The sequence below is a fragment of the Macaca fascicularis genome, chromosome 3, assembly GCF_037993035.2.
Source record: "Macaca fascicularis isolate 582-1 chromosome 3, T2T-MFA8v1.1".
In the NCBI taxonomy this organism is placed as follows: domain Eukaryota; kingdom Metazoa; phylum Chordata; class Mammalia; order Primates; family Cercopithecidae; genus Macaca; species Macaca fascicularis.
In genome coordinates, this window is record NC_088377.1 from 140,601,671 (window position 1) to 140,617,424 (window position 15,754).

Here is a 15,754-nt window from a genome sequence, read left to right on the forward strand (position 1 = left end):
TAAAAATCTAGGAACAGTTCATCATGGAAGCAGTAGTCTCAAAAAGCAGTCTCTTTCTTAGAGTTTGTCATTCTTCAGATTATAATCAAAAGAACAAAGAAATCCTGAACCATTTGAATAGAAAGGTCTAAAGTTCCACTCCTTCAGAGGAGCATTTTGACTGAAGAATGTATCATGAATGTCACGATACATTCATTACCTTCAAAGGCACTTAGGCAATGTGAAAGAAGCTAAATGAGTGAGTGAGTCACTAACCATTGAGGATACTGAAAATATGAATATTTAGATACCTGAAAATTCATATATTTTCGTTAGATATATGCATAGTTATTCTGCTAAAAATAACATTGCCTCTTGAAAGTACATCTACTTTCAAGTAATTTATAGAAAAAAAAAGTTGGACTAATTAGAATTATGTTGGGATGTAAGGCAAATATTTGTAGTAGGAAATAGCAATCCTAAAATGATGAATAAATAGAGTCCAAGAATAAAACATTAATAGAGCATAAGAAGACAATCACACTGCTATTGGTTTTGTTTTCTGTTCAATCTGCTCACTGTATTTTTTTTTTTGGTTGTTTAACTTAACTTGTTTTAAGTTGATGATGTCCAGTAATAAAACAGAATTGAGATTATTGCAAACATGACTGATTTTGTAATCACATATTATTACCATAAACTTTAACATTGCACTTACTGACTTATGTTTTACTTCAGCATAAATATAATGAATTAAAATGTCCATTAGCATAACTTTTTTTTGGGAGGGGGGCAGGGTCTCTCGCTCTCTTGCCAGAGCTGATGTGCAGCAGCACGATCATAGCTCACTGCAGCCTCGAATTCCTGCGCTCAAGAGATCCTCCCACCTCAGTCTCCAAAGTATCTGGGACTACAGGCACACACCACCATGCCCAGTTAATTTTTCAAAAAAAATTTTGTAGAGACAAGGTCTCACTATGTTGCTTAGGCTGGCCTTGAACCCCTGGCTTCAGGTGACCATTGTACCTTTGCCTCCCAAAGTGCTGAGATTATAGGAAACTAGCCCGTAACTCTATTTTAAAATTAATTTCTTACTGTAGAAGGAAATGTACCTTGACTTTTTCTGGTAAATATTTGCATAATGGTTTTTATTAAAATAATAGAATTATAGAACCAGGATGCTCCATCTATACTTGTGCTGTTCACTCTTTCAGAACTTCGAGAAACCAAGACCTCTGAATACTTCAGCCTTTCCCACTACCCTTTAGACTACAGGATTTTATTAATGGATGAAGATCAGGACCGGATATATGTGGGAAGCAAAGATCATATTCTTTCCCTGAATATTAACAATATAAGTCAAGAACCTTTGAGTGTAAGTTTATCCTTTTCACGAGGCCAGTGTCCACCTTTTGAGTTCTCTTTTTTAAAAAGCATTAAGTAAAAATTAATATGCATTTTATTAGAGCAATAGAAAATACTGGTCCCATGTTACTATGAAAGTTAGTGTTTTTTCATGGACTGAAAAGATACTAAGTTCAGTTCTCCTCGTCTAGTTCCATAGTTTTTAACAATTCAAAACCCGGAGCTAACTGAGAAAATACCACCTGTGTGTAAATATATAAAGAAAGAAAAAAAGGAGTGTAGAGTAGTGCATGAAAGAAATGGTCAGAGAAAAGGAAGATCTACTTTGTCATCTCCATGTAACCCATGAAGGGCCTGAAAGGAAAACAGCTATTAAATATGCTGTTACTTGATCCAGTGTGGCCTATATTTATCATTCTATTTCACGAGGAAATAAAATTGAGCTTCACTGGAGTAAAGAAATACAAGTAGATTAATTATAAATTTATTACAACAAGGAGACTTCCGCATTTGCGGAAGTGTTAACATAGGCAATGGACTGACAACTAAATTAATGATTATTGCCAGACTGGACCCAAGGCTGCAACTACTTAGAATACTAGCACAGTATTTCAGAGAGAGAGAGAGAATCTCTTGGATTTCATCCAAGTTATTTTAGCTATTGAAGTACCTAGGGGCCCATCTTATGTAAATCTAGCCTGGCTGTGTGATTTACCAAAAATAATATTAACTGAGAAAGAGATGTAAATGTAAATTTACTGTCATATAAGCAGTTAGGAAAAGTGTAGTACGTCAGAAGGAGTGAAAAATTATATCGTTCACATTTATGTTAATAATTGTTTTAATATACAATCAGTAAATGAACATACGTTATTGAAAAGCATTTGTGAAAGGAAACACTGATGGAAGAAATAAAAAGTAATTGTAATTGTTAAACTAATAGAATATTAATGAATTCATAAAAAGAGAGAATTTTAAAGTTTTAGTATAGGATCACCTTAAATAAATCTGTTAACAAAAAGTAAATGAAGAGTACTGGGCTGTCATACGTCCAAGTGAGATTATGCAACCTTTATTTTTCTTTCTGAGCAGGTTTTCTGGCCAGCATCTACAATCAAAGTTGAAGAATGCAAAATGGCTGGCAAAGATCCCACAGTAAGTGCTTTTTTTTAAAAAAAAAAAACCCACTAACTTAAATATTTGGTTTTCGAATCCATGTACTTTGAGGGAAGCCAAAAATGAGACAAAGGATGGTGGTGTTTTAAATTTTTGGCTGGACACAGGCTAAACACCTAAACATTGAGGAGACTGGAACTCTCGGGCTCTCTGTCACTTCAGAATTCCTAACTGGGCAAAAATTGCTTGCCTTGCTTTCATTATTTCATTCAGATACATTTCATGATGGATTTCAGTAATAACCTCTGTTCCTAGTGGATCCAACCTGCAGAATTCTCAGCAGGCTCCTGAAACGATGATAATGCAAGTGTCTGGAGCAGCTCCCAGATACCCTGTGGGCTTTTCCAAACAAAGATTCTCGGCAAAAGGGTAGTGGTTAGCCAGCAAATTCCGTAAATATAAATCACCGGTGATAAATGGTACCTCTGTTAATTAAAAATAGCCACAGAAACAGCAATAGAGACAGATACAAGTATCAATAAATATTCAGTATGCAACGCTTGTGCAAATTGTATTCCTCTAGGTGAGATTCAAAATAAAGAATCAAGGAAGAAATCTATATTAATTTCTACAAATGACTGCTGAAAGTAGTACATTGTTATTCTTGAATATTCTAAAACAATACGTGGAGCAGATCTTTAATGTGTACACGTCATTTAATATTTATAAGGGAGCGTATATGTCATCTCACCATTTTGCCTCAAATAATGAAAATGTAATAGAACCAAGCATCAAAATCACCCTCTCTTTCAAAAATAGTTTGGTCAAGATGTTTCTTTCTTCATTCCATTATTTGCTCAATAAATACTGATTCAGCACCTGTTATATATCTAGCACGGAGCTAGTTGCTAAAGACATAGTTGGTGCAAAGACAGAAATAGTTCTAACTCCAGTCAACTTTATTATCTTGTTAGAAAAGTCAGCCATAATCAAATGAGCATGGAAATACAAACTAATTTAGAAATAAGCTAGAAATATGGTAATCGGGTGGACAGACTAGTCAGTATATACACATACATTCAGGTCTCAGGTCATAACAAGTAATAGACCACCTTAGGGTTAAAAAAATGTTGACTAATCATTTATTTTGTGGTAGGGTCAAGAGATACTGATTTCAGGAGTGAAGACTGTGCCCTGAGTCTTGGAAGTAGAGATGGATCAGACAAGACCAAACATGGGAAAAATACTAATCCTGTGGAAAGTGGAAATATGGGATTGAGGAAATGAAACGTTTATTTTCATTGACTCCTAACAGCCCCAGGTGTAAAGTTGCAAAAATTTTTGGCTGAAGGCAGGGCCATGGAAGACTCTGGAGGGTAGGATATCTGGCCTTAACTAAAGGGTTCTTGGAGTGATTTATCCAATAAGAAAAATTTAAAAGTGAGCAGGAGAAATTTGCAGGGGCATATCTGCTATCCAAGGGACCTGTTAGACCACAATCTTGGGGGGAAAATCCAGAAAAATGTAGAAAAAACACTTACATATATTACAACGATGTTCCAGGAAACTAATGGTAGAATGAAGCATAATGTTGCAGAGAATGATGTTTTGTCCCCTGAGGCTATTATTTTAATAATTGTGAATGAATTAAACTATTTTCTTTTCTCTCTAATGGGATTTTTTCCCATTGATGTGTGTCTGATCATGCCTTGCCTTTTGCCACAATAATATCCCGTGGCTGTAGTTCCTGAATTTCATTGTCCTTTGTTCAAAATTATTTGCAATTCCCATTCATAAGAACTGCCACAGGCAGAATGTGCAGAATTTAGGTACCTTTGTACCTTCTATTTCCAAAAATTGCTGTTGAGTTTCTGAAGATTCTTAGACAAGTCATTTGGTTTCTGCTTCCTTTGTCAAAATAGAAACCCTGAGGTTTTTGTTTTGCTTTTTGACAATTAAAAGTTATTAGATAAAAATCTTCAATACATGCTGACATTTTCCCATAGTTTTGTCATGCTGTAATTTGTTGATATTTTTAATTTCTACTATAAGGCCAGTTGTATTACACAAGGGAAATATCTAATGGAGTGCTCTTTCCTAGGTATTTTTAGGGCTCGGCCGGACAGGTTTTGTTTGTCCATACAATATTGTTGAGTCCTGGGAAACACTAATCAAAAAAATACATGGTTGGTCTATGCAAGAAAATAATGTCTGACAAATCCGTCTCATTTCATACATGTGAAGTACTTCCAGAAGTGTCCTTTACTTAGACTCTGGGGAAGAAAAGGCCTGTGGTAGAAAAATAATGTGAAATAGATCTTTGGAAGTTCTGTAGAACAACCTATCCTCCTTTCATTTCTCAGTGAAACCACATACTTAAGAACTTTTTAAAACTTGGAATAAATATTATCTAATAACCTAATACTTTTAAAACACAGGAATCGATTATTTTAATTTGCACAAATTATTTAGTTGTTGTGAAGAAGCTGGAGGTGAGTTAGATGGAGTCCTTACGTTTAAGTCTTCATAACGTACTGGAGATGATGAGATGTATATACAATAATATTCAGAAAAAATACCCAACATTTAATGGAACAGGCCAGGTCTTGTTGTAAGTGCTTTATTTTAATCCTCATAACAATGCTACAAGGTGGGCATTATTGTCACCACCTGTATTTTTAAGATAAAATACCTGCATTACTAAGAAAGCGAGACACTGAAGCTGTGCTGCTGTGAAGTGGGACGGTCTTTGTCTAAGTCACACGCAACTCTGGATTCTGTACTCTTAGCCACTAATACATGCTACCCTACCAGAGAGAAAATGATAAATGCTAAGGGATACACACAAAGCACATCTGGGATATTTAGGAAAGGTTTGATAGATTTTGTGGTAATCATATTAGAACTTGTTAACCTTTTATTTCAATGGTATTGAAATTCGAACAAGTTGTACCCTCTCTCTCTTCCAGTGTTTGATATGTGCTACATGATGTTGATTCTCTTGTCCTTCAATAATCTTCCCGTGTTTTCAGCCTGGGAAACATCTACTCACCCCTTCAGGTCACAGTGCATACAAGCATGGGAAATCGTTGCAACTGATTGTCAGGGCTTGAGGGTAGGACACAGTAGATGCTGAGTTTATTAATGCTTTTAGATTAATTATGTTTGTAGCACATTTATTATGCATATATTTTAGAGGTATATTTTCATTAAGCTAAAACTTTCTGCTTTTAGCTCTGTTAATCATCTAAGCAGAACATAAAGTGGTAGCAATTAATATCCATACTGCTATAACAACTGAAAGCAAAAATAAAACAAGAATTAAGCATCCCTTAATCCTTCAGATTTTTTGGTTGTATCAAATTTTAATTGACATTATAACAAGATAACAATTATAAGAAGAAAATTTAATGTGATTTAACATTTGATCTTAGGTAATAATATAGCATAATTCTGTAATAAACTAACGTTTTTAAAGAAAATAAATTTTCATGGTGGGAATATAGCTAATTTTCTGCCTCAGCTAAAAAGAATATAACCTACTTCCCATTTCTCTTCCTGCCACTGCATACTCACATTCCTACATGCTCCATTTATTTCTAAATGCTAATATTTTATTCATACTCTAAATAAATTGAGGTTAAACAATAGCACATGCTGTCAAACATATCCATGAGATAGGGCTTAATGAATGTACTATGTAAATACTATAGGAGACAGTTGAAAAATTAAGTAGGATTATATATATTTAGATATATATACATTACATGCACATGGTGTCAAACTTGATTTATTAGTTGTAGAATATCAGTTTCCCTATTTCTGTGACCATACAATCCTAAGCTCCTAAAAAATACATTTTCTTTATCAAAATACCTTGATTAATTTCCCTAGACCAAGAAGGTACAGACCAAGAAGAAGAAAGTATGAAGTATATTTATGTCATTGCAGAGTATAGGCCATGATGAGTCAATATTTTTAAAGGCCTGTTCACCTGTGCTCCAGGATATATTTTTAAAACATATATTTTTATATTATAAAAGTAATATATTTTCAATATAACAATCTTTGAAGACCTAGAAAAGTACATAGAAAGCAACAGAAAATAAACCATCTCTTATTAGCTCTTCGACCTTGGAAACTTAAACTTTCTGTGCATCTTGGTTTTCTTATCTGTGAAATGTGCTAATCTGTAGCACTTAACCTTATTGGGTTGTTAAGAGGATTGATGAGTTAATATTTGCAGAGAGCTTAGAGCAGTGCATAGTACGTAGTTAATGCTGTATCACTGTTAAAGAAAGTAAATTGCACTACTGAAACATAATCACTCTTAACAATTCAGGGTATATTCTTCCAGGATTTTGTTATATAGACATAAATGTTTATAAAAAATAGAATTTTATTATATGCTGTATAATGTTAGCAGCCTTATATTTCATTAACATTGTGCCAGGAAATCATTTCAAAAGAGAATTAAACAATGAAAAGAGAGCATCCATGGTATTTATTTCCACTGAAGTCTCTAAGGCTTCATTCATACTCCAAACTTTTTGTGGATTTTTACTGTGGTCAGGACCTGCACTAAGCTTTATGCAGGACAGATGCCCTGACCATTTCACTGGGTTTATAGACAATATCAATTTTAAAATGCAAATAAAACAAATCTAATATTGGACAGTTGGATGTGTTTATTATGTTCCAGATACTATTTCTACTGCTTTATTAATATATTGTCCACAACAAGTATTACCATTGCCATTTTAGAAATGCAAAGATTGAAGCATCCAGAGGCCAAGTAACTGTCTTCAGTTCTGAAAGCTAGTAAAAGATGAAGCCAAAGTTTAAACCGAGGTCATCTGGCTCTGAGACCTGCATACTTAAATCTACTCGGTCTTCTCTGCAGTACTCTCTAGTGCCTATCTGAAGACTATGGCAGGATGGCAGACCAACTGTAATTACACCTTTCTTGATTTCATCACACAGTTATCCTGTAACGCTTCTAGGCACTAGTCTGCAAGTAAATCTTGCACTCTCATGTCTCTGTTTTCTGTTCATGCTATTTTTTTTGTTGAAACGTTCTTTCCTTATTATGCTTTTGCCTGTGAAAATCTCTAAATTATTCTGCAAGACTCAGCTCAAATGTCACCTCTACTCAAATCTTTACCCCAGATCAGCATTATTTAATGTCTTTCTTTCCTTCTACAATACATTTTTTTAAAAATACAGTCCTATTGCAGTATCTACCACAGTCTGATACATTATGCTCTCCTTTCTCTAAAAGCATGTGTTGGTTGAGTCTATTCATTCCAGTGTTGCTAGTACCATATACAGTGCCTTGCGTAGAATGACTTCAGCACATATTTGCAGGATGGAATTGACACTATTGCAGCAGTTTAGGTCAGAAACGAAGGCAGCACAATGGAAATGGAAAGGACCGAGATAATAATTTTCAATAATTAACTCATCTGAATTGTTTTTCCTTTTGTAGTCTTGTGTGTGGGGAGGGGTAGGGAGCACACTGAGCAACAGATAGTGTGGGAATCTGTTCATTGCTAATCAGATTCCTATAGAAAAGCTGCACAGTGGAGAGTGGCTGTGGTTCAAGTCCCAGTTTAGTTACTTATTAAAACTAGAACTCTTTATTTAACCTCTCTGGGACTCAATTTCCTCATCACTAAAATGGAGTAGTAATAAATTGGTGCATTGTTATGAGAATTAAACAATCTACATGAAAGGATTAAGAGCTCTGTGAATATTAATAAATGTTATAAAAACTAAAAAGTTATATCAGTATTAACTTATAAAAACAACTGTGCATCCTGGCTAACGTGATGAAACCCCGTCTCTACTAAAAACACAAAAAATTAGCCGGGTGTGGTGGCACATGCCTGTAGTCCCAGCTCCTCAGGATGTACAGGAGAATCGCTTGAACTCAGGAAGCGGAGGTTGCAGTGAGCCGAGATTGTGCCACTGCACTCCAGCCTGGGCAGCAGAGACATTCAGTCCCCCGCCCCCACCCCCGCAGGAAACAACTGTGGACTTCTCATCCAATGACAAATTATAAAGCAGCTAAAAGTACAGGATTCAGTGTTAGAGATGTATGTGTTTGTAAATCTGCTTTAGTTACTACCTATATGATCTCAGACAGGTTATTTTTTTAAAAAGCTCTACAGTTTATTTTTCCAAAAGGAACTGAGTTACGGTAAAAACCTGAATGAATATGGTAAAAACCTTACAGTGCCTAAGTAGCATATAGTAAGTTTTAAATAAATGTCTGCTCTAAAGGTAAAAATCAAACTTTCTGAAGGTAAAAATAAAAGGTAAAACATACAATATGATTATTTCATAGTCTAGGATATAATAAACTCTAAATAAATATTAGTCATAATAAGCAGATAGATACATGAAATGAGTATAGTGCATTTGAAATATAAAAGAGATGTTACTGACTTCTTTCATTTTACCAATACCAGTAATTCGTGAAAGTACATTGACATCCATAAGACCCAAGATGAGAGAGACATAACCTGTTATTAAAGGAATTGGATTGAATTATTTATATCTTATGGGGAAATATTGAAATATTGTATACAGAATCCCAGAATGACTAAACTTGAATGTGAAAAAATATGCATGCGTCTCATTCCTCATAGATTCCCTTTACATAGACACATTATAAACACACCATATTTCATCTGTGCTTTTTCTTCGGAAACATGTTATCTGTAGTTACGTAATCAATTTCCAGATACCTCTATAAACAGGTGTCAAGAAATGACACTGTGTATTTAAAAAAGTCCTTAATGATTTAAAAATAAAGTATATGGTCTAGTCTGTAAGGATTAATTTCTTTGACTACAGAATTAATGATTGATTATTTAATAATAAAAATGTATCATAGAAACACCTGTATAAAATTACTGCATAAGAAAAGAAGTATATATTTGCTGGCAAGTAATAATGAACATAAAAGGAAAAATGATGGAAAATGTAAAATAATATTGATTTTAATTTTAACTTCTATTTTAGCAACGTTTATTTTGTTTTAGTTTTTCAATAATTTAAATAATAGATGTGGTGGCTCACACCTGTAATCCCAGCACTTTGGGAGGCAAGGCGAGTGGATCATGAGGTCAGGAGATCAAGACCATCCTGGCTAACATGGTGAAACCCCATCTCTACTAAAAGCACACACACAAAAAAATTAGCCGGGCATGGTGGCACATGCCCGTAATCCTAGCTACTCAGGAGGCTAAGGCAGGAGAATCACTTGAACCCGGGAGGCGGAGGTTGCAGTGAGCTGAGATCGCGCCACTGCCCTCCAGCCTGAGCAACAGAACAAGACTCTGTCTCAAAAAAAAAAAAAAAAAAAAAAAAAAAAAAAAAAAAAAAGGAGCATACATGGTACCTAGCAGGGGGAAAAGCGAAATATATTTTCTGACCACCCAGGCCACCCAGGGAAAAATTACTGTTAACTTTTGATACGTTTCTTTATAGTTTTTAATAAAAATACTGTCTCTAATATACAATCATTTTATTATGTTCTTTGAGAGAAAAATGACTTCGTGGCTTGATTGAATTATAGTCAGCAAAGGATAGTGAAGCTAGTAACTGGAACATTCAGTGGTTAATTTAGTCACAGAGATGTGTATCTAGTGCTGACTATGTTTCTGTGCTCCTGCAAGGTCACAGTCAATTGAGAATTGCAATAATTATTTTATTTCATTGGGTGAATAAATGACAGCCTTGCTTTTACTTGAACTGGGAGCAAGTAAGAAAGGAGTTTCTATGAGAGAAGAAGGGAATATTTTAGGGGATCCAGGGCAAAGAGAATGATTATGTCATTCCTCATAGAAGGCAGTCATTATGCTGGCATTTTGTTGGAGATTAGTTTTATTTAGTTTTATTTGCCAGTTCTTAAGGTGAATAGTGTTTGCCATTGTGTACTAATGGTAATATGGAACTTGTATAGGCACAGGTGCATTCAGAACACGTTTATATAATGTGTGTGTGTTTATTGTTTTAAGGAAAACTTGAGAAAAAATAACTTCTATGTGTTAATTTGTAAACTTTCTCAGGTAAATAATATGTTTATAAAGTTTCAGGACGTAAAAATTTAGACAGTGTTGTAATATGAGAATAATGAAATAGAGCATTTTACTTACTATCTGCCGTGCACTATATTTCTCTTGAAATAAATCAGTGGAATAAACCATGTTGTTATTTTAATATTTCTGGAAATACATCTTTTAACAATAAAAAAATGGAGCAGAAAGGAAAATGTATAGCAAAGTATTGGCAAACAATATTTGCGTTGACATGTATAAATTTGAGAGCATTTTCAAATGAAGTATTAGAATTAGTCCAGATTAAAACAGAAATAGAAAAAGCAGGGCACGTATGACAACTTTGTTCAGTTGCATTCTACAAGCGTAGAGATTTTTGTGTTTTTCTCAGTAAGGATGCCCAGAGAATTTGACTATACCCTGTCAAATAGTAGGTAATCAGTAAATATTTGTTGAGCGACTGTTCCTGTAATAATGTTTTGACTATTCCTGAACCACTGTTTTCCTTCAGTTGCACCAAATCTTAGTATTTGATTTGGTACTTCTACAAGTTAGATAAGTATTCTCAAATTACCTTGAAGAGGTGCAAATATATTAATAGTTCCCCAAAGATATGGCCTAATATAAACCTGTCCAACCTGTGACCTACGGGCCTCATGTAACCCAGGACAGCTTTGAATGTGGCCCAACACAAATTCGTAAACTTTCTTAAAACATGAGATTTTTTTTTTTTGCGATTTTTTTTTTTTTTTTTTTTTTTAGCTCGTCAGCTATTGCTAGGGTTAGTGTATTTTATGCGTGGCCCAAGACAATTCTTCTTCCAGTATGGCCTAGGGAAGCCAAAAGATTGGACACCCCTGGACTAATAACATCAAAAGTTTATGTCACCTCATTGTTACCTATCATACACGATCTCAGGTTAACATAGCTAACAGAAATAACAGTGAAAATCATTGAGTTACTAACTGCTTATTTACTGATTCTTTTAGCACGGCTGTGGGAACTTTGTCCGTGTAATTCAGACTTTCAATCGTACACATTTATATGTCTGTGGGAGTGGTGCTTTCAGTCCCGTCTGTACTTACTTGAACAGAGGGAGGAGATCAGAGGTAAGCGTAACTATTTAACATTCTTAGTTTTGATATTAGTGTCAAGGATTTTTGAAACTGTGTTTTAGAGTAAAGACTTGGAAATATCAATATTCATAAATATTTTCATGCCCTTTAAACATAAAGTATATTACATATTTTCCTGTCCGCCAAGTTACTTGAAGTATCACCTTTTGCCTTCAGCTAAAAATGTGTATATATTTTTGTGTGTATTATAAATATGTAAATATATATATATACTTTTAGTTGGACACAACTATATATATATAGTTTTAGTGTATATGTATATATTTTTAGTATATCTATATTTGTAAAGCTGTAAAAGATAAAAGAAAAATGTTATAGTTTCAAGATAACTTGAATGTAATACAGTGATATTTGCTCCAAATTATAGAAATATTGTAGCATAAACTTAACCTTCTCAAATCTAGTATAATTTCTTGTCTTTCAAATTCAATAAAACTTTATAAATGTATATCTGTAAAAGATGTATAAAGCAGGATGCCAAGTATCTGCTGAAAAGAACTTGATGTAATTAACAAATCATACTTTTATCTTAGACCAACATCATCCTACATTAGGCTATTCCAGCCTTATTCTTACATTAGTTAGAGTGATATGGGGTATTATGATATGATGTTTGCTGAACACTAGTCAAATATATACCTAATGTATAGTCGAATATGAGGCTGGTTGAACTTCACCTGTGCTACTTAAGCCTTTGTTATCCCAGTCCACAGCTGTTGACTAAGGAAAGTACATTACACCGAGAGAGTTTCTACTCATTCTTTTAGTCAAACATCTTGTTTTACTTAATATAATTATTTTAAAAACTGAATTTTTTTTTTTTTTTTTTGAGATGGAGTTTTGCTCAGTCGCCCAGGCTGGAGTGCAATGGCGCGATCTCGGCTCACTGCAAGCTCCGCCTCCTGGGTTCACGCCATTCTCCTGCCTCAGCCTCCCAAGTAGCTGGGACTATAGGCATCTGCCACCACGCCCAGCTAATTTTTTGTATTTTTAGTAGAGACGGGGTTTCACTGTGTTAACCAGGATGGTCTTGATCTCCTGACCTTATGATCCACCCGCCTCGGCTTCCCAAAGTGCTGGGATTACAGGCATGAGCCACCACGCCTGGCCAAAAACTGAATTTTCAAACTTGGTTTGGCTTTATTATGCAACTTAAATATAGAAAGTCCAGTTTTTAAATAATATTTTAATTTGATTTTTTAGATTAGAATTTTGCAAAAAATAAATATGGCTACTGATCTAAAGCTTATTTTCCTTTAACAACAGTTAATCTATTTTAGTACTAATGACTGAACAATGATGCTTTTTTAAGTTGTTCTTCAGACATGTAATTTATACATAAGTATGTTTTAATGAATAAGAAGTCACTTAAAAATAATTATAATTTGACCCCAAAATGAGACATTTTTAATGTGGTTCAAGATGTTATGAAATATTAAAATTCTTACAAGGAAAGTAAAGTTATGCTTTTTGGAAGAATACAGTTGGCTGCATTGAACTTGTCATTAAAACCACATGCCTGTGATCAATTGATTAAATAAACTACTGCCTCAGACGTCTGCAATCTGTCAGACACTTCCCTGAAGTCTGTGCAGTCACTGTACAGGCCAACAATAGCATAGCCATTTTCAGAGCACACATTTCAAATAAAATTATTTTCCCATGTACGAATTGCCCACTATGCACTTCAAGGCGTAATTGGAAATTCTGTCCAAAAAAATAATCTCCTTTGGAAAACCAGCATGGAATACATTTTAATCACTTTGCTAAATAAGAACTACTTTAGTCTCACTTCAAAAGATATGTTTCAAAAGAGAAGCAGTTTCATTAATGAATCTCTGAAATAATATGTGAACATCTTAAGAGCCAATTTAGGTATGAACAGGGTTATGATTTTTAAGCTTTATAAAATGTAGTGCTTGATAGTTCACTCTAGTCGGAGAATCTCACCATAACGTCACTTTTGTATATTTGTAGTATGAAAACCATAGTGTAAATATAGAACTACACAGTTTAATCAAACAGATAATGGATTTGCTTTCTTTTAGTTTAGGATAAAAGATCTCCTAGCATAAAATGACCATGATGCAGAAAGTTTTATTTTGAGAGAATTCTTCTCTATCACTAACATTGTATTTTGTAATCACCAAAGGTAATAGTTACTGCTGATACTCTTTTATTATTATTGAGAGATGACATTTTTCATCTATTCAACCATAATTTGAAGGTGAACCAAGTTAGGTTGGCAGAGTTATTTTAATTATTCAATTTTATATCTGGGACATTACCTGCCATCTTTCATTGGAGTGTCTTCATAGATATTCATTGGTGTTAGGGGGATATTTGATGAGCCTACTTCGTGTTTGGCACATCACATGCTTTTGTTATATCCCATTTCTCTTTTATTATTTGCAAGACTGATTCAGAGCTTTCTGAGATTTCAACAGTACCCACCTAAAGAGCCTAGAATCCTTGCTACATGAAGACCTAACCCCAGTTCTTCTCCTGTGTCTACTGTCTTTACTCCTTGTCTTCTGTTCTTGGAAAAAGATAAAGCAATACAAGTGAATTATGACTTTAAATGAATGAATAAAACATAAAGCAAAAATGGTGATTGGTTAATTTTGCAATAAATTCTTGGAATATTACCACATCTTATCTTTGATTTCATCAGATGTTTTCATAACATCTGTTTCAACAACTGAATACCAATTAAGCTCCCCCTAAGCTCCCCTGACCCTGACCCTCATCAGGCAGGTAACTTTACCTTAGACTGACCAAGAATATCACGGGTGACCAAGAATGTCATAGGTATGCAAATTATCCTCTATGCTTTTTGAATGAAATTTGCCACCAATCTAGTCTGTTTCAGTATCTTTTGCTAGTATGTTTTCTGTTTTAGAAGAAAAATTATACATTTTCTGTATTAAATTCTTTGATAAATAACCTTCATATTTTACTTTTTTTTTTTTTTTTTTTTTTTGCCCATTTAAAGAAAGGATTGGGTTTCTTTCCCTTAAAATCCTTTTTTTGGTTCTGTGACTTCTTTTTTCTAATTTCCTCCTTTCTCTTTTACTTCATTACTAAGCTTCTCAGAGTAGGAGGCTGAATTTCTAAGTTTTATGCTCCAGTTCTGTATATCTTTATTCATCCTTTCTAATATTTCACTCCTACACATTAACTGAAACTGTTTGATTAATGGCAGATTCCTCAGTGACCAAGTTGACTCCCTCAATCTGTATCCCCTCTCCTAGAACAATCTATGACATTAAATTCCGCCATTCATGGTCTGTATTTTTCATTGCTTTTATTGACGTCTATGACCATAGGACACTTTGCTATGCCTACTTTTTAATTTTTCACCACCTACTCTCTGTTATTTTCCCTTATTGTTCAATCCAGAAATACTCATTTAATGAGAATAAAAGCAGAATCAAAATCATGTTGAAGCTTAGTCTACTTTAAAGATCATGGTCTTTCTTATATCTCAACAGAGAAGTAAATTGGAACAATCTTTAGCAGAAAATGGCATGAACAGAATTGTGTTGTCACTCGTGTGTTAGGTAACAGATGATTTGTGGCATGGGGAGAAGGGGAGTGGAAAAGTTGTAGGAGATTAGTTTGAGAGTTGACGTAGAAGACCACAAAAGAGATTGTTTTACTCAGGTGATAGCAATGGTGACAGAGAGTATAAAATGGTATAAAGTGTAAAATAGTATAGATGATGTTGATGGATTTGGATATAGAAAAGAAAATGATATAAATGTTGACACTTTCCTTGTTCGTTTGTTATTTTCAGCCTCTTTAATTGTATAGTTGCTATGAACTGAGATGAGAATGAAGAGACCATGTATAGGGTAAAGATTATAAGCCTGAGTTTGGTCTGTTGAATGAGAGATGCCATGGAAAGGTCTAACTAGTGATATCAAGTAGGTGGTTAAATATAAGGCTGAGTATATACATGTGTGAGTCATTGTTTATAAGAGTAACTGGAGCCCAAGAAAAGTATGGATTTAATTATGCAGAGAGGGAGATAAAGTATAGAGTAAAAGAAAAGAATGACTATGATTGAGACTTGAGGGTCTCCTAACT

The 15,754-nt window shown here is 34.2% G+C and overlaps 1 protein-coding gene across 1 annotated transcript in view; it reads left to right on the forward strand.

Moving 5' to 3' along the window:
• Positions 1 to 15,754, forward strand: part of SEMA3C (semaphorin 3C) — a 179,540-nt gene that overhangs the window by 91,153 nt on the left and 72,633 nt on the right. Inside the window, exons 3-5 of the mRNA XM_005550371.4 lie at positions 1,194 to 1,354; positions 2,437 to 2,499; positions 11,516 to 11,635. Coding sequence (XP_005550428.2) covers positions 1,194 to 1,354; positions 2,437 to 2,499; positions 11,516 to 11,635 — 344 coding nt within the window. The remainder of the gene's footprint in view (positions 1 to 1,193; positions 1,355 to 2,436; positions 2,500 to 11,515; positions 11,636 to 15,754) is intronic.